This window comes from Trichomycterus rosablanca, chromosome 12, assembly GCF_030014385.1.
Source record: "Trichomycterus rosablanca isolate fTriRos1 chromosome 12, fTriRos1.hap1, whole genome shotgun sequence".
NCBI classification, from domain to species: domain Eukaryota; kingdom Metazoa; phylum Chordata; class Actinopteri; order Siluriformes; family Trichomycteridae; genus Trichomycterus; species Trichomycterus rosablanca.
Window position 1 is genome coordinate 2,040,054 of NC_085999.1, and position 24,947 is coordinate 2,065,000.

General features: G+C 44.7%; 1 protein-coding gene across 3 annotated transcripts in view; it reads left to right on the plus strand.

Annotated features, from left to right (window-relative positions):
- The window catches only part of hdac4 (histone deacetylase 4), a 180,701-nt gene that overhangs the window by 66,447 nt on the left and 89,307 nt on the right, over nucleotides 1-24,947 (plus strand). For 2 of the 3 annotated variants that reach the window (XM_063006540.1, XM_063006541.1), the window contains exon 3: nucleotides 2,797-2,862. In XM_063006540.1, the coding sequence (XP_062862610.1) occupies nucleotides 2,797-2,862 (66 nt within the window). Of the gene's footprint in view, nucleotides 1-2,796; nucleotides 2,863-16,357; nucleotides 16,486-24,947 lie in introns of those variants that run through there. The other variant, XM_063006542.1, reaches the window with a different exon arrangement.

Below are 24,947 nucleotides of genomic sequence, written 5' to 3' on the forward strand. Positions count from 1 at the left end.
TATTACCATTTTATTTATTATTATTATCAGTATTATTATTATTATTATTGTGTTTTTTATTATTGCTACTTTTTATTATTGTTGTATTTATTATTATTATATGTATAATTATTATTATCTTATTTATTGTAAATTTTTTATTTATTATAAAAATTATTATTTTTTTATGTTATTATTATCAGTATTATCAGTATCAGCTATTTTTTTAGCTATTATTATTATTTTTATTATTATTATGAACCTAAACGTTAAATAAGATCGTGGCGTTACTTATTTGACGTTGAGGTTCATCGGTCACCACCGAACTTTTACTCGACACGCTTCACGTTGGGCAGAAACGCGTCGGTGTGTGTAACCCTGGATGTGATGCCACACAGACAGACGGACCTCTCCTCGTCCAGCCCGTCAGGCTCTGGTGTCAGCTTTCTGCCATCTGCCACCGCCTGCCCGTCTGCCCGGCTCACGTCTCAGTTCTACACACACACACACACACACACACACACACACACAGAGGCAGGTCGAAGCTCTCGGGTGTGTAGTGTTTTGGGTCGCGTTAGTTTTTGCTTGTTGCAGAAGCTTTCCAAAAATACTGAGGTCTCCTCCTGAGATGATCCAGAAGCGAACGGTGAAGGACCGCCGCCGTGTCCGGGGTGTGTTACTGTGTGTTACTGTGTGTTACTGTGTGTTACTGTGTGTTACTGTGTGTTACTGTATCACCACTTTTCTCAATCAGTTTGGTTCCACAACCTAAACGAGGCTCGGTCAGGAAGCAGAGGCGTCGCTGTGTCACCTTTACGACTTTGTTTATTTGGATGATGGATGATGGGATGATGGATGGATGATGGGATAATGGATGGATGATGGAATGATGGATGGATGGATGATGGGATAATGGATGGATGATGGAATGATGGATGGATGATAAGGTGGATGGATGGATGATAAGGTGGATGATGGATGGAATGATAAGATGGATGGATGATGGGATGATGGATGGATGATGGATGGATGGTAAGGTGGATGGATGGATGATAAGGTGGATGATGGATGGAATGATAAGATGGATGGATGATGGGATGATGGATGGATGGATGATGGATGGATGGATGATGGATGGATGATAAGGTGGATGGATGGATGATAAGGTGGATGATGGATGGAATGATAAGATGGATGATGGATGGATGGATGGAATGATAAGATGGATGATGGATGGATGGTAAGGTGGATGATGGATGGATGATGGATGGATGATAAGGTGGATGGATGGATAATGGATGGAATGATAAGATGGATGATGGATGGATGATGGATGGATGATAAGGTGGATGGATGGATAATGGATGGAATGATAAGATGGATGATGGATGGATGATGGATGGATGGATAAGGTGGATGGATGGATGATGGATGGAATGATAAGATGGATGATGGATGGATGATAAGGTGGATGATGGATGGAATGATAAGATGGATGATGGATGGATGGATGGAATGATAAGATGGATGATGGATGGATGGTAAGGTGGATGATGGATGGATGATGGATGGATGATAAGGTGGATGGATGGATAATGGATGGAATGATAAGATGGATGATGGATGGATGATGGATGGATGATAAGGTGGATGGATGGATAATGGATGGAATGATAAGATGGATGATGGATGGATGATGGATGGATGGATAAGGTGGATGGATGGATGATGGATGGAATGATAAGATGGATGATGGATGGATGATAAGGTGGATGGATGGAATGGAATGATAAGATGGATGATGGATGGATGGATAAGGTGGATGGATGGATGATGGATGGATAAGGTGGATGGATGGATGATGGATGGAATGATAAGGTGGATGATGGATGGATAATGGATGGATGATAAGGTGGATGGATGGATGATGGATGGAATGATAAGATGGATGATGGATGGATGATAAGGTGGATGGATGGAATGGAATGATGGATGGATGATAAGGTGGATGATGGATGGATGATAAGATGGATGATGGATGATGGATGGAATGTAATTATAAGGTGGATGGATGGATGATGGATGGATGATAAGGTGGATGGATGGATGATGGATGGATGATAAGATGGATGATGGATGATGGATGGAATGATAAGGTGGATGATGGATGATGGATGGATGGATGATAAGGTAGATGGATGGATGATGGATGGATGGATGATAAGGTAGATGGATGGATGGATGATGGATGGATGATAAGGTAGATGATGGATGGATGATGGGATGATGGATGGATGATGGGATGATGGATGGATGATGGGATGATGGATGGAATGTAATTATAAGGTGGATTGATGGATGGATGTTAGGGTAGATGGATGGATGATGGATTGATGGATGGATGATAAGGTAGAATGATGGATGATAAGGTAGAATGATGGATGATACGGTGGATGATGGATGGATGGAATGATAAGATGGATGATGGATGGATGATAAGGTAGATGGATGATGGATGGATGATGGATGGATGATGGATTGATGGATGGATGATAAGGTAGAATGATGGATGATAAGGTAGAATGATGGATGATAAGGTAGAATGATGGATGGATGGAATGATAAGATGGATGATGGATGGATGATAAGGTAGATGGATGATGGATGGATGATTGATGATGGATGGATGATAAGGTGGATGGATGGATGATGGATGGATGATAAGGTGGATGGATGGATGATGGATGGATGATAAGGTAGATGGATGATGGATGATGGATGGACAGCATCTAACGATGAGTGTTTTCTCTTCCCCAGAAAGGCGACAGAGTAAAGAGCAGCCGGAACTTTTTAACTCACCTGGACTAAACCACATTCCCTCAGGTAAGAGCTGATCATGTGTGTTGGGTTTAGTTTGGGTTTAGTTTGGGTTTAGTTTGGGTTTTGGATGGGTTCAGTATTGGTTTAGTTTGGGTTTAGTTTGGGTTTAGTTTGGGTTTTGCATGGGTTCAGTATTGGTTTAGTTTGGGTTTAGTTTGGGTTTAGTTTGGGTTTAGTTTGGGTTTAGTTTGGGTTTAGTTTGGGTTTTGGATGGGTTCAGTATTGGTTTAGTTTGGGTTTAGTTTGGGTTTTGGATGGGTTCAGTATTGGTTTAGTTTGGGTTTTGGATGGGTTCAGTATTGGTTTAGTTTGGGTTTAGTTTGGGTTTTGGATGGGTTCAGTATTGGTTTTCAGAAATTAGGCCGTTGAGCTTTCGAGCGCTTGTCGAATCGCTCCGGTCGTTTTTGCCCTCGCGAGGCAGACGCTAAGCTAACACGGCCGTACAGGAGACGCGACCGTGTCGGGAGCGGTCGCCCTGACAGAGGAGCCTCCGACACCTCGGATGAAGTCGCCGGAGACACATTCGCCGAGCGAGAGCCGCGCCCGTTCATTCAGAAGTGTCGGAGCGCCAGCGCTAATGTGAGATGCGCGATTACGCCGCGGGGCGTGTACGTGGGCGGGCGCGATACGCCAGATACATCTCAATCTAACGCTTCCTGCGCTTAACCATCTGCCAAGACGTGACTCTCCAAAAATGTGTCCACACACACACACACACACACACACACACACTGAATTCCAAAAGCATTAAGCTTTCGGCTCTCCCATTCCTCCCAGTGCTCCCAGTTGCTTTTCTTTTCCCCTGAACACCCAAAAATTGGAACTGGATTGTAGTTCTAGATCTTGTTTTCAGCGCTGTGTGAGCTGTGTCCTGATTGAAAAAAATGCCCCATATCTCCCAGTGCTCCCCTAGTGCTCACCTAGTGCTCTCCCAATGCTCACTCAGTGCTCTCCCAGTGCTCTCCCAGTGCTCACTCAGTGCTCTCCCAGTGCTCTCCCAGTGGGTGAACCCAGTGCTCTCCCACCCAGTGCTCCCCTAGTGCTCACCTAGTGCTCTCCCAATGCTCACTCAGTGCTCTCCCAGTGCTCTCCCAATGCTCACTCAGTGCTCTCCCAGTGGGTGAACCCAGTGCTCTCCCACCCAGTGCTCTCCCAGTGCTCACCCAGTGCTCTCCCAGTGCTCACTCAGTGCTCACCCAGTGCTCACCCAGTGCTCTCCCAGTGCTCACCCAGTGCTCTCCCAGTGGGTGAACCCAGTGCTCTTCCACCCAGTGCTCTCCCAGTGCTCACCCAGTGCTCACCCAGTGCTCTCCCAGTGCTCACCCAGTGCTCTCCCAGTGCTCACTCAGTGCTCACCCAGTGCTCTCCCAGTGGGTGAACCCAGTGCTCTTCCACCCAGTGCTCTCCCAGTGCTCACCCAGTGCTCTCCCAGTGCTCTCCCAGTGCTCACCCAGTGCTCACCCAGTGCTCACCCAGTGCTCTCCCAGTGCTCACCTAGTGCTCACCCAGTGCTCTCCCAGTGCTCTCCCAGTGCTCACCTAGTGCTCTCCCAGTGCTCTCCCAGTGCTCTCCCAGTGCTCACCTAGTGCTCTCCCAGTGCTCACCCAGTGCTCACCTAGTGCTCACCTAGTGCTCTCCCAGTGCTCTCCCAGTGCTCACTCAGTGCTCTCCCAGTGCTCTCCCAGTGCTCACTCAGTGCTCTCCCAGTGCTCACCTAGTGCTCACCTAGTGCTCTCCCAGTGCTCTCCCAGTGCTCACCTAGTGCTCTCCCAGTGCTCACTCAGTGCTCACTCAGTGCTCACCAGACACTGCTGGTTTGGGGAGAACGTCTTACACACACAGTAACGATGGTGAAATTGATTACCAGTAACCAGTAACACCCGCATATGAGCTTAAGGTGGACTATACGGCCAAAAGTATGCGGACGCCAGATCTTCAGACCCAAACCCAGATCGCTGTACAGTTCACACGACATGATTCGATCTCTCGCAATCGGGAGTTTTTTACGTCGCCGTCTTCACTCCACACAATCGATCTGTGATCGGGGGGGGGGGTCACACACTACACCACCCATCACCAGGAGGACTCACGGACGAGTCCGTCCGGCCTCTCGAACCACGTCCAGTCACAGAAACACGCGTGAGAAGTGACGAGATCTTATCCTTCCGAACATAGACGTCAGTAAGAAGCGAGAGATCCGAGCTGTTTGTGCGCTGATATCGGGGTGAACTGGGGTGAATCACGTCCAGCGGGGGGTTGCTGTGCTGTTCTGTTCTGTTCTGTTCTGTTCTGTTCTGTTCTGTTCTTGCTATCGTTGGTTTTTTGGTTTGGCGTGGACGATAAGGTAACTTATGCCCGGTTCACACGACACGATTTTTGCCCTGATTTTCGAGATTTGCCGGCTCGGGAGCAACTCTCCCGCGATCGAAAACTCGGCTCTCGATCGCTGTGTGTGAACTACTCACCAACTCGATCCGAGCGGCTCTGCGACCGAAGAGAGATATCTAGCTTGCCAGATATCTGGATCTGAGTCGCCCGACTGGCAATGAGTGCTGTGTCGAACAGCCAATGAGAACGCAGGATACGGTGTGAGGGGAAACGCAGGGAGTAGTGTAAACAGGTGGGACAGGGGCGTAATATAGTTTATATCAGAATACATCAGCACACACACACACACACACAACTTTTACAGTATTTCTGACCTCATCGTTCTCTACAAAACACCCACGCTGCACTGCAAACAATATTTATTAACCTCCAACTCACTACAGAACGATCCATGCTGCTCGCGTTGCCAAATCCACTCAGATTCATTTATTTTTTCTTCTTGATTTTACTCTGCACATCAGCGCACAAACACTGATCGCTCGCTACTTGTTGACGTGCATTTTTGGACGTGGTATCGTTACACCCCTCGTCACTTCTCGCGTTTGTTTTCGTGACGAAACGTAGTTCGGGAGACCAGAGAAGCTCGCCTGCGATTCCAGTCAGTGATAGACGGTGTAGTGTGTGATCCTCCATCACCGATCAGTCGTGTCGTGTAGACCTGAAAGACTCCCGATTACTAGAGATCCAGTCGTGTAGTGAGAACTTGGCTTAAAGCTCGTGTGTGTGTGATGTATTCTGATAGAAACGATATTATTCCGTAGCCGTGCTCGTTGGCGTTCATAAGCTCCTCCCCCTGGTTTCCTATCGTTCCGTATCTTGCGTTCTGATTGGCTGGAGCTCACTGCCCGTCACAACCTGATCGCGACACCTTTCACACTCCAGGATTTTAGCTCGGCGTCGGGTCCAGATATTCAGCATGATCGATGTTTTTGGGACTTTGCAGGCGATTGGCGACACCTAGCGACCTGCAGCTTCTCTCGGCGACCTCCGAAACACGCCGGCGACCCGGAAATCGGCCAAAGTCGTACATAGGTCGTAATATAGGTGGTGGCGAGTTGTTCTGCATGTGGAGGTCAAAGGAGGACAAGATACGTCATCGTTCATTTTAAGCAGCCGTAGAAGACGGTATTGATGAGTGCAGGAATGGATCAGATTTCATTTCACACACACACACACACACACACACACACACACACACACGTGTACATGACTTCCGCCTGGTTCTTCTTGTATATTTAGTCAGAGGTCCTGACCCGGGCTGATTTTACACACGTCCTGAATGGAAATACGCCGTTACTATCGAACCGTTACACCTCTGCAGACCTTTGACCTCTGATGTACAGGAAACGCTCCTCAACGGTCCTCTCAAAGGAAGCGGGACGTACGCTAGGGTTGGGCGGTATTGCCGATTTTCATACCGTCATACCGTCTTCAGAAAGTACCGCGGTATACGGTATTACCGCGCGGGGGGGGGGGGGGGGGTATTCAAATGTTTTATTTAAAAAAATTAAACAATCAGAACGTCAAACATTGCTTATCCTGTCTGATCTATAATAAATATTTCACGCATAAGTGTAACTGCGTCTCTTTATATATTTTGTTTTATTTCTGTGCAGTTTTTTTTTTTTAAATTTAGCACGTCCAATTTCGTCCCATCTATCATCCTCTCATTAGTGCGGATTCCTGCTCCTGATTGGGGCTGACGAGGCCGTTCCACGCCTCCTCCGAAACGTGCACAGCCAATCGACCGTCTTATCACCCACACTTGACGAGTGCAGCGTGGCAGAGCACCTTGCACGGAGGATCACACACTCCGCCGCACCCCCTCCCGTCTCCATACAGGCGCCACCGACCGGCCAGCAGAGGGCGCGACCGCCCCGTTCCTGAGAGAGCATCCCCTACGGTCTCGAGTCCCGCCCCCCACCCGGACAACCGGCCAATCGTTGTCCATAGCCGCCCAGCCTCGACCGTGAAGGCAGAGCTGGATTCGAAAACACTTTTAATATCGCGGAAAGCGAGCGAGACGTAACCGAGCTACAGAGAGAACATACAGAAAACGAGCACAAATAACTAAGAAATAAACTTGTTTAATGATGTTAAATCTGATTAGTTCATGGTGTGTATGTTTTAAAGCAGAAATAAACACGGGCTCATCTCTGCACCAAAGAGGATTGTTCTGAAACTTAATGCGATGCAACCACAGTACGTCTCTTCCTGTAGTTTTTTCTCTTCTTTAAAAATAAATCTTTTTTTCTCATGTAAGTGTTGTTTGAATTAGACCTACATTTAAGGCAGGGTAGCAAAATGTTCATGATTGTTCATCATTGATATTAATATCGGGGTCTTATAGTTACCCAGCAGCGCTTCCCGAGGAACGAAGAGTCATTGTTTTGAACGGCTCTTTAAAATGAACCGAGCCAAAAGATCCGACTCCCTTCAAGGAGCCATAATTCCCATCACTACGACCAATCAGTGAGCTCCAACCGCCTACCACTCCCACCACTCCCACCCCTCCCTCACTGTGGATGCGCGAATGTCTTAAAGTCTCAGTTTTCGAGGGAAACCTGAAGCAGAAATTTGGCGCTTCACATTTTTTAAAATACCGTCACCATTTTTAAATACCGCGGTATACCGTTCGTATCGCTAACGCGCCATTCGTGTACGGCGTCCGGATTCCAGATGCGAATATCGGTTTCGTTCTTGGTTTGTGTGCTTGTTTGTCAGGAGTCATGTGACCCACCCGGTAATGACAGGCGTGTAACGGTGTACCGTATCGTGGTGCCGTGCCAGTGGGCCAAGCTTCATGTTCGGTCGTACCGAGAGACGGTGAGAACCATCGAGGGTCACCTTGCTCGCTCAGTGGGCGATCGGATGGTGTGTAGGGGCTGCACCCGACGGTCAGGAACCATGCCAATACCGCCCTGGCACTCCTGGCACTCCTGGCACTTCCGCTCCTTCCTTTCTTGCTTCATTATCACAGCTGAAAGAGCTCCTGTGCCAGGCCGGGGTCGGGGCGTATATGGAAATAAATACAGCTTTATGAAAGCAGATTTTAGAGCAGCTCAGAGTCGTTCACGGCGTACACGTCTATAAACGTGTAGCTTTAACGATCAGGAGTAACGGAGCTCTAACGATCCCAGACGGTCGGTCACGGTAGGAGCCGTGAGGACCGGGCGTCCGCAGATCCTTAAACGTTTTCAGCATTTAGCAGACGCTTTTATCCAAAGCAACTTCCAATACTGTGACAGTATATTGTCTGAGCAATTGAGTGTTAAGAGCCTTGCTCAAGGGCCCAACAGTGGCTATTTGGCAGTGATGAGGCTTGAACCAGCGATCTTTCGACTACTAGTCCAGTACCTTAACCACTAGGCTACAACTGCCCTTAAAAAAGTATTAAATTAGTTTGTTTTTTAATTAAAAAATGGTCTTTAGCGGGATATTCCGCTTGCACACCAGCGCAGAGATCCTGAACTCCTCGGTTCGAAACTCGTCGTTGCCACCGGTCGGCTGGGCATAATTGGCAGTCCCTGGGGCAGACACGTCTCTGCTAGGGCAGGATGACCGGACTATGTGGGCGGGGTCTTCAAACGCTGATTGCAGAGTGCATGGGTGGTAAAGGGGTTCCGCTAAGGGCTGCACGCCCTACGATAAATTGGGAGAAAATAAAATAAATAAATAAAATGAAACTGTGCCGCTGATCCGCTGTGGTGACGCCCAAAGGAACCAATGATGGTTTGACTAAACTCGTAAATAATCAAGTGATTGAGCTGTTGGTTAGTTGGTTGATTGAGTAAATAAACAGTTGATTGGTTAACTGTGCAAGCGAACAATGAATCTGGCGATTGAAGGAGGAATCACGACCCGCACTGTGGTTATAATGGAGCGAATTAATAATTAAGATCCTCATAATTTATTCAGCAGTTTAGTGATTTATTATTTTTGATGGACACCAATTGGTGAATTGATTGATTGTTGCTGAAGTATTTGAGCAGAATATTAAGCAATCAAGTGATTCATTAATCGATCAAATTGGCGTAATTGATTAAGTAATTAAAGAATTGATTGAATAGTTCACTGTGCAGTTGTAGTTGATGGTCCTACTTAGTTGACTAAAGGATTTAGCACTTAACCGCCTCCTTGTTTCTACACTCACTGTCCATGTTATCAGCTCCACTTACCATATCGAAGCACTTTGTAGTTCTACAATTACTGACTGTAGTCCATCTGTTTTTCTACATGCTTTGTTACCCCCCTTTCATGCTGTTCTTCAATAGTCAGGACCCCCACAGAGCAGGTATTATTTAGGTGGTGGATCATTCTCAGCACATTCTCAGAGTTTGTAAACACCTCACTGTCACTGCTGGACTGAGAATAGTCCACCAACCAAAAACATCCAGCCAACAGCGCCCCGTGGGCAGCGTCCTGTGAGCACTGATGAAGGTCTAGAAGATGAGCGACTCAAACAGCAGCAATAGATGAGCGATCGTCTCTGACTTTACATCTACAAGGTGGACCGACTAGGTAGGCGTGTCTAATAGAGTGGACAGTGAGTGGACACGGTGTTTAAAAACTCCAGTAGCGCTGCTGTGTCTAATCCACTCATACCAGCACAACACACACTAACACACCACCACCATGTCAGTGTCACTGCAGTGCTGAGAATCAAGGTTTCTGAGGCGTTCAGTACTTGCATTTCACTATCATCTATTTCTACATTTTTTCCCTTTTTCTCCCAGTTTAGTCGTAGCCGGTTCCTCTTCCCCTGCTGGAGACCCCTATGGCATACGGAGGGTATATTCTCCTGACACGCCCTCCCTCCAATACGTGCACGCTACACCGACCCTTTCTTATTTGCCCGTACTTTGGTGGATCGGCGCGTGAGGTCGGTCTCGCTCACGGAGAGTCACGCACTGATCTTCACGTTCCTCCACTTCTGTACAGGCGCCTCGGGCTACTTACCAGGGTCCTTACACAGCGTCCAAGACCCCCGCCCACCTTTTTAGTCTCGTCTTTTCCCACCCAGCAGAGTAGTGGTTTATTATGCTTGCTAGGGGGCGCCCAGAATCCAAAATATTATATTACACTGGTGTCACTGGGCACATTTTGCTGTTTTGTTTTAGTTAAACTGGTCCTAATTTTTCCTCTGATTGGTATTAAAGTCTTAAAAAGTCCTTAATTTAACCCCCCACACCTGCCGACACCCCGGAGGAGTAAATAAACAGCGCCGGCTTTCTGGTGGAACGTGGTTACTGTACATACGAGTTTTTTGGAAGACGTTTGGCGCCTGGATCGGTTACCAGTCTCACAGATGGCCTCTGAGCATCCTGTATTGGCCAGTGAGAGTGGCGCCCTGTCCCCCACCCTGGCACTGGCTCTCAGCCTGGCACTGCCAAGCGACGGAGGCAGGAACTGTGAGACAGCTGTCTCGCTTCTGTTGGACCAGAACACGTCTGTCTCTTGTCTCATCGTTTTTCCTCTTTCCTCTTTCTTCACTTTTTAACTGACCAATCAACGAGCCAATCAGTTAATCAATTATCAATCAATTAATTATCTGAATAGTTTTATTATTATTATTATTGTTTTGTTTTATTATTATTATTATTAATATTATTAACATTATTATTATTATTAATTTTATTATTATTATTATTATTGTTATTATTATTATTATTGTTATTATTATTATTAATATTATTAATGTTATCATTATTATTGTTATTGATTGTATTATTATTATTATTATTAATTGTATTATTATTCTTTTTATTAATAGTATTATTATTATTATTATTAATAGTATTATTATTATTTTTATTAATATTATTGTTATTATTATTACTGTTATTAATAATATTGTTATTATTAATATTAATATTTTTAATAATTTTATCATTATTATTAATTATAGTATTATTATTATTGTTTATATTATTATTGTTATTTTTATTATTATTAATATTATTAATACTATTATCATTATTGTTATTATTAATAGTATTTTTATTATTATCATTATTAATGGTATTATTATTAATATAATTATTAATAATATTATTATTATTATTATTGTTATTATTATTATTAATATTTATTATTAGTATTATTAATATTACTATAATAAATTGGGGAAAATTACACTAAACTGCAACTATTTGTATCATCGGGTTCCAAACTGGACTGGAAAAAAAAAGTTTACAGATTTTTATTTTTATTTTTATTGCATATTAAAAATTGTTCCAACTTTTATTAATAAATAAAATAACAAATAAATAAATCATTTAGAATGATTTATCAGGAATCAGGGCAGTTGTAGCCTAGTGGTTAGGGTACTGGATTAGTAATCAGAAGGTCGCTAGTTTAAGCCCCACCACTGCCAGGTTTTCACTGTTGGGCCCTTGAGCAAGGCCCTTAACCCTCGATTGTTTAGACAGTACACTGTCACAGTGCTGCGTTTTGTTTGTTTATAAGTAACTTGGCTCAACAGTGATGTTGATGAGTCCATCGTGTTTTGGTCAGGCGGTGGGATGGGCGATGTTTCGTCCCTCTCCGAGTCTCTGTAAGCGATCTCGCCCCTCTCTAATACGCAGGATCCATTTTTTAAAGCCCCTTCTGCTCGGCGGGCAGTACAAAGGGCGTGACCCCTTTCATCTTCCCCTCACTATCTGGAGCGGGAGAGGAGTCGAAAATTCGGATCCTCGACTCTCCGTTCGGTCGCCGCTGTCCTCTAAGGTTTCGGGAGATCCAGGGGGGTTTGAAGCTGACTTAGCAGTTTTGATAACGGGGGGGGGGTCCTTCCTCTTAATCCGTCTCTTCTTTATTATTAGCGTTATTCACGACTCCGAATGTGAAGCTCGTTTCTTTCGTCCCTCCGCCGGTGTGTTAAATTTTTAAACGCAATTTAAGCACCTCAGTGTTCCTCAGCCATGCATTATTGACGACGTCTGTAGGGACCGTCCCGTGTGTTTTGGTTCTTTGGGAGCTCCTGTGAATTATAGGACCAAGTAGTTGAGCGTAGTTTTTTAAAAAATTTATTTATTTTATTTTGTTTTACTTTTCTTTCTTGATTTAAGACTTGATTCGCTCAATACGAGCTGTATTTACAGAAGGTAAATTTCTGTTCTGTTTATTACAGTAAACGCAGCACTACTGTAGAAACGTTTCAGAATCTGCTCAAAATCTTTTAAACGCTTAAATCGAGATCTAAAGACGCTCCACACAAACCCAGTACCAGTACAGTCAGCTGGAAATATCGGTAAGGTGGGGCGGCTCCTTGCTTATCCACCGATTCACCAGACAGAAGTCGCTCGTTGAGTGAGGAGCGTCTGTCTTCAAACCACTTGACTTGTTTTTTTTGCCGACTGGATCTTGGATTCGATTTTAAATGGATATAATCGCCTATTTTTACTCATCAATTGACACGTAATCACCCAGGATGAGGTGAAAGCATCGTCTTTATACCCTTTGCCGTGGCACTAGATGGAGACCAAGTCATGAAGTCCATTGACCTGTCTGTGGATGTCCACCAACGGCTAGAGTGTTCCCACAGTAGCTTGCCACAACCTAGAACCTTCCTGACGTCGTGCATCCAGACGAGAACGGCCTTGGTCAGGAAGGTATGAATCCCATCGCAACTGAGGGGCCCAAGTGTGACTTTTTATTCTCTTTGTGTTGACCAAGAATGGCATGGCAGATGGGCATGATTCAGCAACTCCTGCCCTCCTGCTCATCTCCAGGGCAGACTGGCTGGTTCCATTGACCCAAGTGTATGTTTTGAGCCGTGCCTCATGAAAGAATGCCCGAAAATGCCCACGTCATACGTCCTGCCGTTCCTCTGCCGACCCCGGTGCTGCTTTTTTTGGGTGTTGACTTCTCCGCCCTGTGTGAAAGTGATCTGTGGGGTGTTTATTTCACCCGTCTCACAGCTCCTGGTTGGCGAACACGCTGGTTATTGATTAATTGCTCTGGAGTTAATGTGGCATCGATCGGCTGCTTGGTTAAGTGCTGGCCCCAGCGCCACGCTCCCCCTCTCGCCGCTCCCTGGAGATCAAACCCAAAGCTTCACCGCCGCTGCGCCGCGCGGTCTCCGTACTCCCCTTACGCCCACTGTAGAGATAATCGAGCCTGCCGCCATGCGTAAACCGACGGATGCTAATATTTTAGTTTCTATTTCTTCCAATCTTGGCGTATCCGTTTACTCAAGTACTCTGACAGAGCAGGTAGGACTAGTAGTAGCGGACCGCTTCTTTTCACCCGCACTAGTCGGGTTCACACAGGGGTCAGAGAGTCACTCTCACGTTTCTATGCAGTACCTCGACCAGCCAGCAGAGGTCGCAATTGCAGCAACAATGATGAATGATGCAAAATAAACCAGTGAGTGAAACCAGCAACATTAAAACCACCTCCTTGTTTCTACACTCACTGTTCATGTTATCAGCTCCACTTACCATATAGAACCACTTTGTAGTTCTACAATTACTGACTGTAGTCCATCTGTTTCTCTGCATGCTTTGTTACCCCCTTTCATGCTGTTCTTTAATGGTCAGGACCCCTACAGGACCCCCACAGAGCAGGTGTTGGTGTGTTAGTGTGTGTTGTGCTGGTATGAGTGGATCAGACACAGCAGCGCTGATGGAGTTTTTAAACACCTCACTGTCACTGCTGGACTGAGAATCGTCCACCAAACAAAAATATCCAGCCAACAGCGCCCCCGTGGGCAGCGTCCTGTGACCACTGATGAAGGTCTAGAAGATGACCGACTCAAACAGCAGCAATAGATGAGCGATCGTCTCTGACTTTACATCTACAAGGTGGACCGACTAGGTAGGAGTGTCTAATAGAGTGGACACGGTATTTAAAAACTCCAGCAGCGCTGCTGTGTCTGATCCACTCATACCAGCACAACACACACTAACACACCACCACCATGTCAGTGTCCATGTCCTGACCATTGAAGAACAGGGTGAAACAGATGGACTACAGTCAGTAATTGTAGAACTACAAAGTGCTTCTATATGGTAAGTGGAGCTGATAAAATGGACAGTGAGTGTAGAAACAAGGAGGTGGTTTTAATGTTATGGCTGATCGGTGTAATCAGGGGCTCGGTTATATGTGGCCCCTTGTTGGTGTATTTTTACTCCGTCTGGCCCCCGACAGTAAAAGTTTGGACGCCCCTGGTTCAGTATTCACATCTGTTACACATACGAGGGAGTAAGAACAGACGTGGAGCGTAAACACGACAGTGTGTGTGTGTGTGTGTGTGTGTGTGTGTGTGTGTGTGTGTGTGTGGTGCTTCTGCCATTCTTCAGTTCCCAGCGGCTCCGATGGCTCCATCCATCTCGGGCTAATCACCTCGTCGCTAACGCTGTTAAAATGGCTTCCCCAAACTCGACTTGTTATTCAAAGGCGCGAGCGTCATAGCCGCTTCTCTTCCAATTCTGGAGGATTCGCCAGCCGGTTCCCCGTGGTTCTGCTACAGAGGGTTCGGATCTCGGCTGTGTTGAATCTTGGCTGTGTCTGAGGGAGGGATTGTATTGTGCGCCTGTTGGTGCGCTCTCAGTGCAGGTCCCAAGCCCTGGCACCCGGCGTAAAAGCTGTGCCACGTCTGTATTGTGCCCATCTGAATACAGGAGCGGTCGGATGGAACGGACCTTTACATCCGTTCCTAAGACTTTGGGACTCCAGCGAACCACACTAAGAGCCATGGTGAAGTTTCCTCCTGTGCAGTACCGTCGACCAGCCAGCAGAGGTCGCACTTGCATCAACAAAACCCGTAATGAGGGGTTACGGGTCATGAAAGGTACCCGGCGTAAAAGCTGTGCCACGTCTGCATTGTGCCCCTCTTAATACAGGAGCGGCCGGATGGAACGAACCTTTAAATCCGTTCCTAAGACTTTGGGACTCCAGCGTACCACACTGAGAGCCATTATCTCCAACCTGAGAAGACGTACAGTGGTGAATCCACCCTAGGAGGACGGAGGTCCCCGATAGAGAGATTGGTTCCTCTCAAGGTTTCTTCCTGTGCGGTATCGTCGACCAGCCAGCAGAGGTCGCAATTGCAGCCGGATGGATCGTGTTTAAAAGTAAACATCACTTTGGGGCTCCGGCGAACCACACTGAGAGCCATTATCTTCAACCTGAGAAAACGTACGGTGGTGAATCCACCCAGCGAAGACGTGCGTTTCCGCCTGAAAGGCACCGGGTGTAAAATCTGTCCCACGTCTGTATTGCGAGCCCTAAATACAGCAGCAGCCGGATGGAGAGTGTTTTGAAGTAAATATCACTTTGGGACTCCAGCGTACCACACTGAGAGCCATTATCTTCAATTCACAGTGGTGAGTCCGTCCAAGGAGTCTGGTTCCTAGCAAGGTTTCCTCCTGTGCAGTACCGTCGACCAGCCAGCAGAGGTCACAATTGCAGCAACAAAACCCGTAATGAAGGGGTTACGGGTCATGAAAGGCACCGGATGGATCGTGTTTAAAAGTAAACATCACTTTAGGACTCCAGCGAACCACACCGAGAGTCATTATCTCCAACCTGAGAAAACCAACAGTGGCGAATCCACCCAGGGAGGACGGAGGTCCCTGATGGAGAGGCTGGTTCCTGTCGTCCTTGGCGGCTCAACAGGGTTTTCGGTCTGTCGGTCCCGGATTCTGTAAAGCTTCTTTGACCATCAAGGTCTCAGTAGGAGCATTTTAAGGGATCTGAGAATTTAGACACGCCCTCTTCTCGGGAGAGTGCGGGATCAAACTTTCTTCAAACTGACCTCCGATCTTAATCTTAATCTTAATCACCACCCATGGGGTCACGACCGCTCGACCGCTTCCGAGTCTCTCGTGAAGCGCTTTTATTTTACACGCGGCGGCGCGCACATCCGCCGTCGTCTCAGAGACGGTCGGACCTTCTCCGAACGTGACGCTCGTTCCAGGAAGCGAGACGGCGGCGCACATAAACACACGGCATGCCCGCAACGGCTCTGTGATGTCACCAGCTGTGAGAGAGAGCGAGAGAGAGTGGGAGGAGGAGACGGAGGCAGCGAGAGAGAGCGCGCGCGAGAGAGAGAGCGCGCGCGCGCGAGAGAGAGAGAGAGCCTGAGGGAGTGCGCAGCGCGGGCATTGAGACGTACAGACGAGTGCGAGCGCGCCTGTTTTCCGCCGGCTCGGAGCGACTCGGACGTCCAGTGAACGCCGGATCTCACCGTTCTGCCGGGAAGCGAGCGCTACTTCACCGAGGAGCTGATGGGTACGAGCTGTTTGCTTTGGCTGCTCCTGTTGCTGAGTGTGTGTGTGTGTGTGTGTGTGTGTGTGTGTGTGTGTGTGTGTGAGAACATGCGAGTGTGTGGGTGGACAGGCTGGTGTTAAACGGCTTTATTGAACGGTGCTGATGTACGCCCGTGGCGTGTATGTGCACGCCGCATCCTCACACGGACCGGCGCTTTTTGTACGCGGGTGTGTGGGCTAACGGTTAGCCGAGGCGCTCGTTCGCGGGGTTGAGGGGCGAGATAAGGAGATGGGAAGTGGACGCACTTGAGCGCAAAGTCTTTAGGCGGTGCGGGAGGAGCGCCACAACTTTCCCCTACCAGTAGCGGGAAGCGTTTTTTAATGTATTGATTTATTTGCATTAGCTTGACGTTTAGACCCATGATTACAATTTACACCACGGTGCTATCGGACCACGTTTCGGTGTCGCTGTCCCACGTCTACTGGTTAATCTTACGGCAATCCTACGGCAATTCAGTTAGCAATCGCTCAGTCAAAACATCCAAGAAAACGTCTATTATTATTATTATTATTGTTATTATTATCGTTTTCTATTTTTTAGGACAGTTGTAGTGTACGATCACGATCGCTCGACCGCTTCCGAATCTCTCGTAAAGTGCTTTTTATTTTACACGGTGCGCACATCCGTCAGAGCACGGCGGCCGTCACAGAGAGACTTGAGCACAAAGTCTCTAGGCGGTGCAGGAGGAGCGCCACAACTTTCCCCTACCAGTAGCGGGAAGCGTTTCCCACGTGCACCAGTTGCTTTTCTTTTTTTTAAATGTATGTATTGATTTATTTGCATTAGCTTGACGTTTAGACCCATGATTACAATTTACAGCCTTCAAACTGCGGAACCACGGTGCTATCGGACCACGTTTCGGTGTCGCTGTCCCACGTCTACTGTTTAATCTGCAATCCTACGGCAATTCAGTTAGCAATCGCTCAGTCAAAACATCCAAGAAAACGTCTATTATTATTATTATTATTATTATTGTTTTCTATTGTTTTCTATAAGATACTGGACTAGTAATCGAAAGGTCGCTAGTTCAAGCCACACCACTGCCAGGTTGCCACTGTTGGGCCCTTGAGCAAGGCCCTTAACCCTCAGTGTACAGTCACGGTACTGTAAGTCGCTTTGCTGATTGGTACTCGTATTTAGGACGTTCTCACAGTTCCAGGTCCTGAAGCGGACGTTTGTGTTTGTGTGATACCGTAGCCGTACGTCGGCGATTCGCTCACCGTAGCGCCGCAGCGATACAGGATCCTCAGCTCGGGAAACCCGGCCTATAAATAGCTCAGAGCCGATCGATACGTGCTATCTCAGCGCGGAAATCAATACGGCCAGATGATTTACATGTTATATTACCTTCATACGGTGCTATAGAGGGTTTAGGCTCAGGGTATCGAGCGCGTGGAGGGTGGAGGACCGAACCTCTCGGTCCAAGTCGTGATCAAACTGAAGAACTAGTTCATTATGCTTGGAAGAGCTGAAGGTAAAAGGAGGAGGAGGACGGCCAACAACCAGATGCATGGATACAGTTAACGAGATGATAAAAACAAACAACCATTGGGAAGCCAGAAGACCCAGAGAGAAGATGAGACGTTCTGGAGAAACACAATCCATATAATCAGATCAGACTCCACATCGGTGACTGTTTGTACGTCACAATGTAGTCGGTTTTGCTTTATGGATTCATGGTTAGTTTTTCATTCATAGAAGCCAAAAGTATTCGCTCGTCTGCCTTCACACGCGTATGAACTTGAGTGACTCCCATTCTTAATCCATAGGGTTTAATATGATGTCGGCCCACGCTTTGCAGCTATAACAGCTTCAACTCTTCTGGGAAGGCTTTCCACAAGGTTTATGGGAATTTTTCACCGTTCTTGATGTTGGACGAGAAGGCCTGGCTCACAGTCTCCGCTCTAATTCATCCCAAAGGTGTTCTATCTATCAGGTTGAGGTCAGGACTCCAAACTGGCTCGTCCACGTCTTTATGGAGCTTGTGCTTTGTGCACTGGTGTGCAGTCGTGTTGGAGCAGGAAGGGACCATCCCCAAACTGTTCCCACAAAGTCGGGAGCATGAAGTTGTCCAAAATCTCTTGGTGTGCTGGAGCATTAAGAGTTCCTTTCACTGGAACTAAGGGGCCGAACTCCTGAAAAACACCCCCACACCATAATGCCCCCTCCACCACACTTTACACTCGGCACAATACAGTCAGACAGGTACCGTCTCCTGGCAACCGCCAAACCCAGACTCGTCCATCGGATCGCCAGACGGAGAAGCATGATCCGTCACTCCAGAGAACACGTCTGAAACCGCTCTCTTAGTGCAGGTCCCAAGCCCGGATAGAAGTAGGAGGGTCGCGTCGGGAAGGGCATCAAATATGCGGTCGAACGAGCCACGGACGACTGCTGGGTTCGAATCTCATCGGTGCTATCGGCCATGCGGGCGTCTGCATGGACATGACCAGGTAGAACAGCCTAGACATTGGGAGGTGCGCTCTGTCAGTGCAGGTCCCAAGCCAAGCCCGGATAGAGGTAGGATGGTTGCGTCTCGACGAGCGTCAGATCTGCAAAGGCCGGAAAATACACAAACCATCTGAAAGAAAAGAAATAAATATAAATCTACAGTATAATAAACCCAGCGAGCAATATGATGAGGATTAAGCAGGATTAAATAATTAAACATGGTGATTAAACACAGACCCGCGTCTCGGCGCGCTGCCTCGGTGAGCTCGGATTTATCGGCGTTGACGTCGTGCCGTCCGGCGCGTTTCGAAACGTTCGTGACCGTGACGCGTGTTTTGACAGAATTCTCTCCGCGACCGGCCAACAAAAGTGTTCCCAGAGGGCCACGGTGGACAGAAATGTGTTCCACATGTGAGTCTCTGGATCCGCCGGACTATCGGGACGCCCGAGTCCCCCCCCGGACCGAAAGACCGAGGGAGCGAGGGGCGCTGAGGCCAGGTCTGGCTGGGACTGGGTGGAATCTGTGAACGTTCCCATGATCCCGCTGTTTCGGTGCAGCTGTGGGTAAACGGAGCTGACGTGAGGACGCAGGCGTGCCCGGCGTCGCGTGGCGGCACCGCGTGGCGTTTCTGACCCCATCACGGAGGTCCGGCTCCGCACCGCTTCTGTATTTGAGGCTCTCTGAAAGTGCGGCGGCCACTGGGGTCATTCACGAGGGTCCGGCACACCGAGGGACTCCAGAGCTCAGAGTTCAGGGTGCGAATATATGTGGACACCGACCGGACCGTCAGCTTTTCGGACATCCCGTTCCAAAACCTTGGACAGTAACATGGACGTGGCATCGGGCCCCTGGCTCTAAGAGCCTCCACGTTACTGGCAAAGCTTCCCAGAACATGTTGTAATGTGTCTCTGGGAATTTGTACCTTTAAGGTCGGGCACTGATGCCGGTTGGGAGAGCCTCGTTGTCTGTTTTTACCACCGCTGTATCCTGGTCAGGGTCACAGTGGGCCTGGACGAGTCTATCACAGGATCCACACACACCCGGAGGAAACCCACACGGACACATGGAGAACATGCAAACTGCACACACAGAACGGACTGACTGCCTGGTCGGGGAATCGAACCCATGCCCTTCTTCCAATTCATCCCAGTGGTGATCAGTGGGGTTGAGGTCAGGTCTTTGATGTTATTAAAAAATAACGTAAATATAGAAATGGACTGAGAGAGGCTGATGCTGCTGTTCCATGACCAAGGTTCTCATGCAGCGACCGGTCAGAGAGCTGGTCGTAAGTCTGCACGGTCACTGAGGAGTGTGTGTGTGTGTGTGTGTGTGTGTGTGTGTGTGTGTGTGTGAGACACTATCTTTCAGCGTTACACAGATAGAAACGGAATCCTCCTCCCTCCCCGTCCTCTCTCGTCTCCGTGACCTTTGTAGCGATAATGCCGATACTCACGGTCGGCGCCTCCAGCGTGTGTTTGGTCGCGTCCCACTCGCCGCTCTGCGTGTGCGTGGGTGTCATGACGAGGCTTTTGTTGCTGGCCGAGGAACAGACGCGCCTCTGTCTCGTATCTCCGGAACAGCGAACGCGACTCTCGCTGATACGACGGGCGTTAACGTCACGCCGCCCCCCCCCCCCCCCCACACACACCTCCCGAAATCTGAGGGGTCATGAGGAGGATGGGAAGCTACGCGGTGAGATGTGAGATGTGAGAAAGTGCAGGCAGACGAAGGTCCCGGCGTCGCCCTGCGTAGCTGCGTACGGACGTAAACCAGAGCGCCGCCCGTCTGACCGAGAGATTTGGGCTACTGAGCGTAAAGGAGCGAGTTTTGGGATGAGCTGGAACCACTAGGGTCCTTCGGCAAGGCCCAAAAATCTTAAGAAACACGGTCTACCCCCCATTACCCCCTTACCCACGTCTGCCAGAGAGCCGCATGGCGTACGGACTCGTTCTGCCTTTGCATTTCCCTCGTTTCTCTTCCTACAAATCGTATCCTAATTCCGCCACCGTGACTCCCTCTGGCACCGCGCCACCCCCACCCTGCCCGAGGAGAGCCACAGACTATCACTAAGGCATGTGGGCACTCGCCGGCGCTTCTTTTTACCCACCAGGGGAAGATTCTCACCGAGACTTGCACATACTACTCGTGAATCGTCCAGCTTTTTATGCAGGTGCTTCGACTGGCCAGCAGATGTCACTGTGCCTGTTGGATGTCCGGTTAGGTCGATAGCACAGCTGAGATGTGAACCCGAACGCTCATGATCTAGTGCATTGTCCCTCGTGTGCAAAGTAACACCTATAAAGACCTGGTTTGGCGAATTCGGGGTGGCGTGCACGGACCCGTTTTAACCCGCAAAAAGATGTGTGGGGGGGGGGCAAGTCCATATTAAAAGACATGGTCATTGTCAGGTGTTCACATACTTTTGGGAGGGCGAATGCACAGGTCACCACGCTTGGCATAGGAATGTACAGCTATCCCCACAGTACCTGCCCTAAACATGATGGATCATTGATGTTGTTTTTGTGCTCCCATGATGCATCAGTCTGGTGTAATACGTAGTGTGATGGATGGTGATACATGAACTGAACTGCTGAATCAATCTACATCAGTGTGTGTGTGTGTGTGTGTGTGTGTGTGTGTGCTTACTCATGCATAAACTGCTGTTCTGCAGGGGTCACACACACACACACACACACACACACACACACACCGGTCAACCTCATCAGCAAATTCCACAATCGCTGAACACCCCTGTTACATCCTCACCAGGTTCTGTGTGTTAAATCAGACCAACATGAGTTTTTACACCTTAATGTGACTTCATCTCTGGTCAGGGTCGCTGTGAATCCAGTTCACTCAGACAAAAACAGTCCATCATTCTAACTGTTTTATTATGATTGCTTTTATTCATTCATGTATTATTATTATTATTATTATTATTATTATGTAGTTATTTATTTATTTTTTATAAAATTTTTATTAACCGCTTTGTCCTGGTCATGGCCACTGTGGGTCCTGTTTATTCAGGCGAAAAGCAGAAAACACCTTAGACACGCCGCCAGTCTGTCATTCTTCTAAGTTTGTTATAATTATTTATGCATTTATTTATTTTTATTATTATTATTATTATTATTATTTATTACAATTTATTATTATTGTTGTTGCCATTGTTATTATTAATATTGTAATTAATATTGTGCATTTATTATTATTATTATTATTGATTATAATTCATTATTATCATTGTTATTATTACCATCATTATTATTTATTCCAATTAATTTATTATTATTATTATTATTATTATTAATTATTATTGTTATTATTATAAGAATTTTAATACTGTGAAACGGGTTATCGATTGCAAAAAAATTTAAATTTAGGTCGTTGGTCTCGGGAGCTCGGCACTCACGTCCTCTCAGCCACACGCCGTCATCACGCCCCCTATTATTTATTATAATTTATTATTATTATTATTATAATTAATCCTAATTTATTATAATTCATTATTATTATTATTATCATCATTTTTATTATTGTTTATTACAATTCATTTTTTATTATTATTACTATGCATTATTATTTAGTATTATTATAATTATTATTTATTTCAAATTATTTATTATTATAAAAATAATAATTAAATAATAATAATAATAATAATAAATAATATTATTATTATGATTATTATTTATTATTTATTATTATTATTATCATTATTATTTATTCCAATTCATTTATTAATATTATTATTATTATTATCATCATTCTTAATATTATTTATTACAATTCATTACTATTACTATGCATTATTATTTAGTATTATTATGATTATTATTTATTCCAAATTATTTATTATTAGAAAAATAATAATAATAGTAATAATAATAATAATTATTATTATTAGTAGTAGTAGTAGTATAGTATTATTATTGTTATTATTATTAGTAGTAGTAGTAGTAGTAGTAGTAGTATAGTATTATTATTGTTATTATTATTATTATTATTATTATTATTAGTAGTAGTAGTAGTATAGTATTATTATTGTTATTATTATTATTATTAGTAGTAGTAGTAGTAGTATAGTATTATTATTGTTATTATTATTATTATTATTAGTAGTAGTAGTAGTAGTAGTATAGTATTATTATTGTTATTATTATTATTATTATTAGTAGTAGTAGTATAGTATTATTATTGTTATTATTATTATTAGTAGTAGTAGTAGTAGTAGTATAGTATTATTATTGTTATTATTATTATTATTAGTAGTAGTAGTAGTAGTATAGTATTATTATTGTTATTATTATTATTATTATTAGTAGTAGTAGTAGTATAGTATTATTATTGTTATTATTATTATTATTATTATTATTAGTAGTAGTAGTATAGTATTATTATTGTTATTATTATTATTATTATTATTAGTAGTAGTAGTAGTAGTAGTATAGTATTATTATTGTTATTATTATTATTATTATTATTATTAGTAGTAGTAGTAGTATAGTATTATTATTGTTATTATTATTATTATTAGTAGTAGTAGTAGTAGTATAGTATTATTATTGTTATTATTATTATTATTATTAGTAGTAGTAGTAGTAGTATAGTATTATTATTGTTATTATTATTATTATTATTATTATTAGTAGTAGTAGTAGTAGTAGTATAGTATTATTATTGTTATTATTATTATTATTATTATTATTAGTAGTAGTAGTATAGTATTATTATTGTTATTATTATTATTATTATTAGTAGTAGTAGTAGTAGTATAGTATTATTATTGTTATTATTATTATTATTATTATTAGTAGTAGTAGTAGTAGTATAGTATTATTATTGTTATTATTATTATTATTATTAGTAGTAGTAGTAGTAGTAGTAGTATAGTATTATTATTGTTATTATTATTATTATTAGTAGTAGTAGTAGTAGTAGTATAGTATTATTATTGTTATTATTATTATTATTATTAGTAGTAGTAGTAGTAGTATAGTATTATTATTGTTATTATTATTATTATTATTATTATTAGTAGTAGTAGTAGTAGTATAGTATTATTATTGTTATTATTATTATTATTATTAGTAGTAGTAGTAGTAGTAGTATAGTATTATTATTGTTATTATTATTATTATTAGTAGTAGTAGTAGTAGTAGTAGTATAGTATTATTATTGTTATTATTATTATTATTATTAGTAGTAGTAGTAGTAGTATAGTATTATTATTGTTATTATTATTATTATTATTATTATTAGTAGTAGTAGTAGTAGTATAGTATTATTATTATTATTATTATTATTATTATTAGTAGTAGTAGTAGTAGTATAGTATTATTATTGTTATTATTATTATTATTAGTAGTAGTAGTAGTAGTAGTATAGTATTATTATTGTTATTATTATTATTATTATTATTAGTAGTAGTAGTAGTAGTATAGTATTATTATTAGGGGTGTAACGATGCATCGTTTGACGATGCATTGCGATGCAAAAATGTAGCGATGTGCATCGTGGACATCTGCGCGATTGTATAATTGCACGTGCATTCTGTAATTTATTAGTGATGGATCGGTCGCGAACAAAATTGGGCTCTAAGAGTCGACTCTTTAAAGTGAACGGGAGCCGACTCGTGTTTTTTTTCGGGTTTTTTTCTGTTAAAGCCGCACGTGATTGGTCAGAATGCGTTTTTGTACACTGAGCAGGAGGGGCGGGGTTACACACACACACACCCACACACACACACACACACACACACACACACACACACACGGACAGCGTGCACACGAACAGGGAGAGAGAGAGAGAACTTTTTACATTACGCTTTACGTAGCCATTACACGCTGGAAAGGTGAGGAAAATGAGTGACAGGAAACAGTTCAGACCAACTGAGCTGGTGGGAGACCAAGTGTTCAGTCTACCCACATCTTATACATGTCACTGTGTACTGTAGCAACATCTGTCCCCT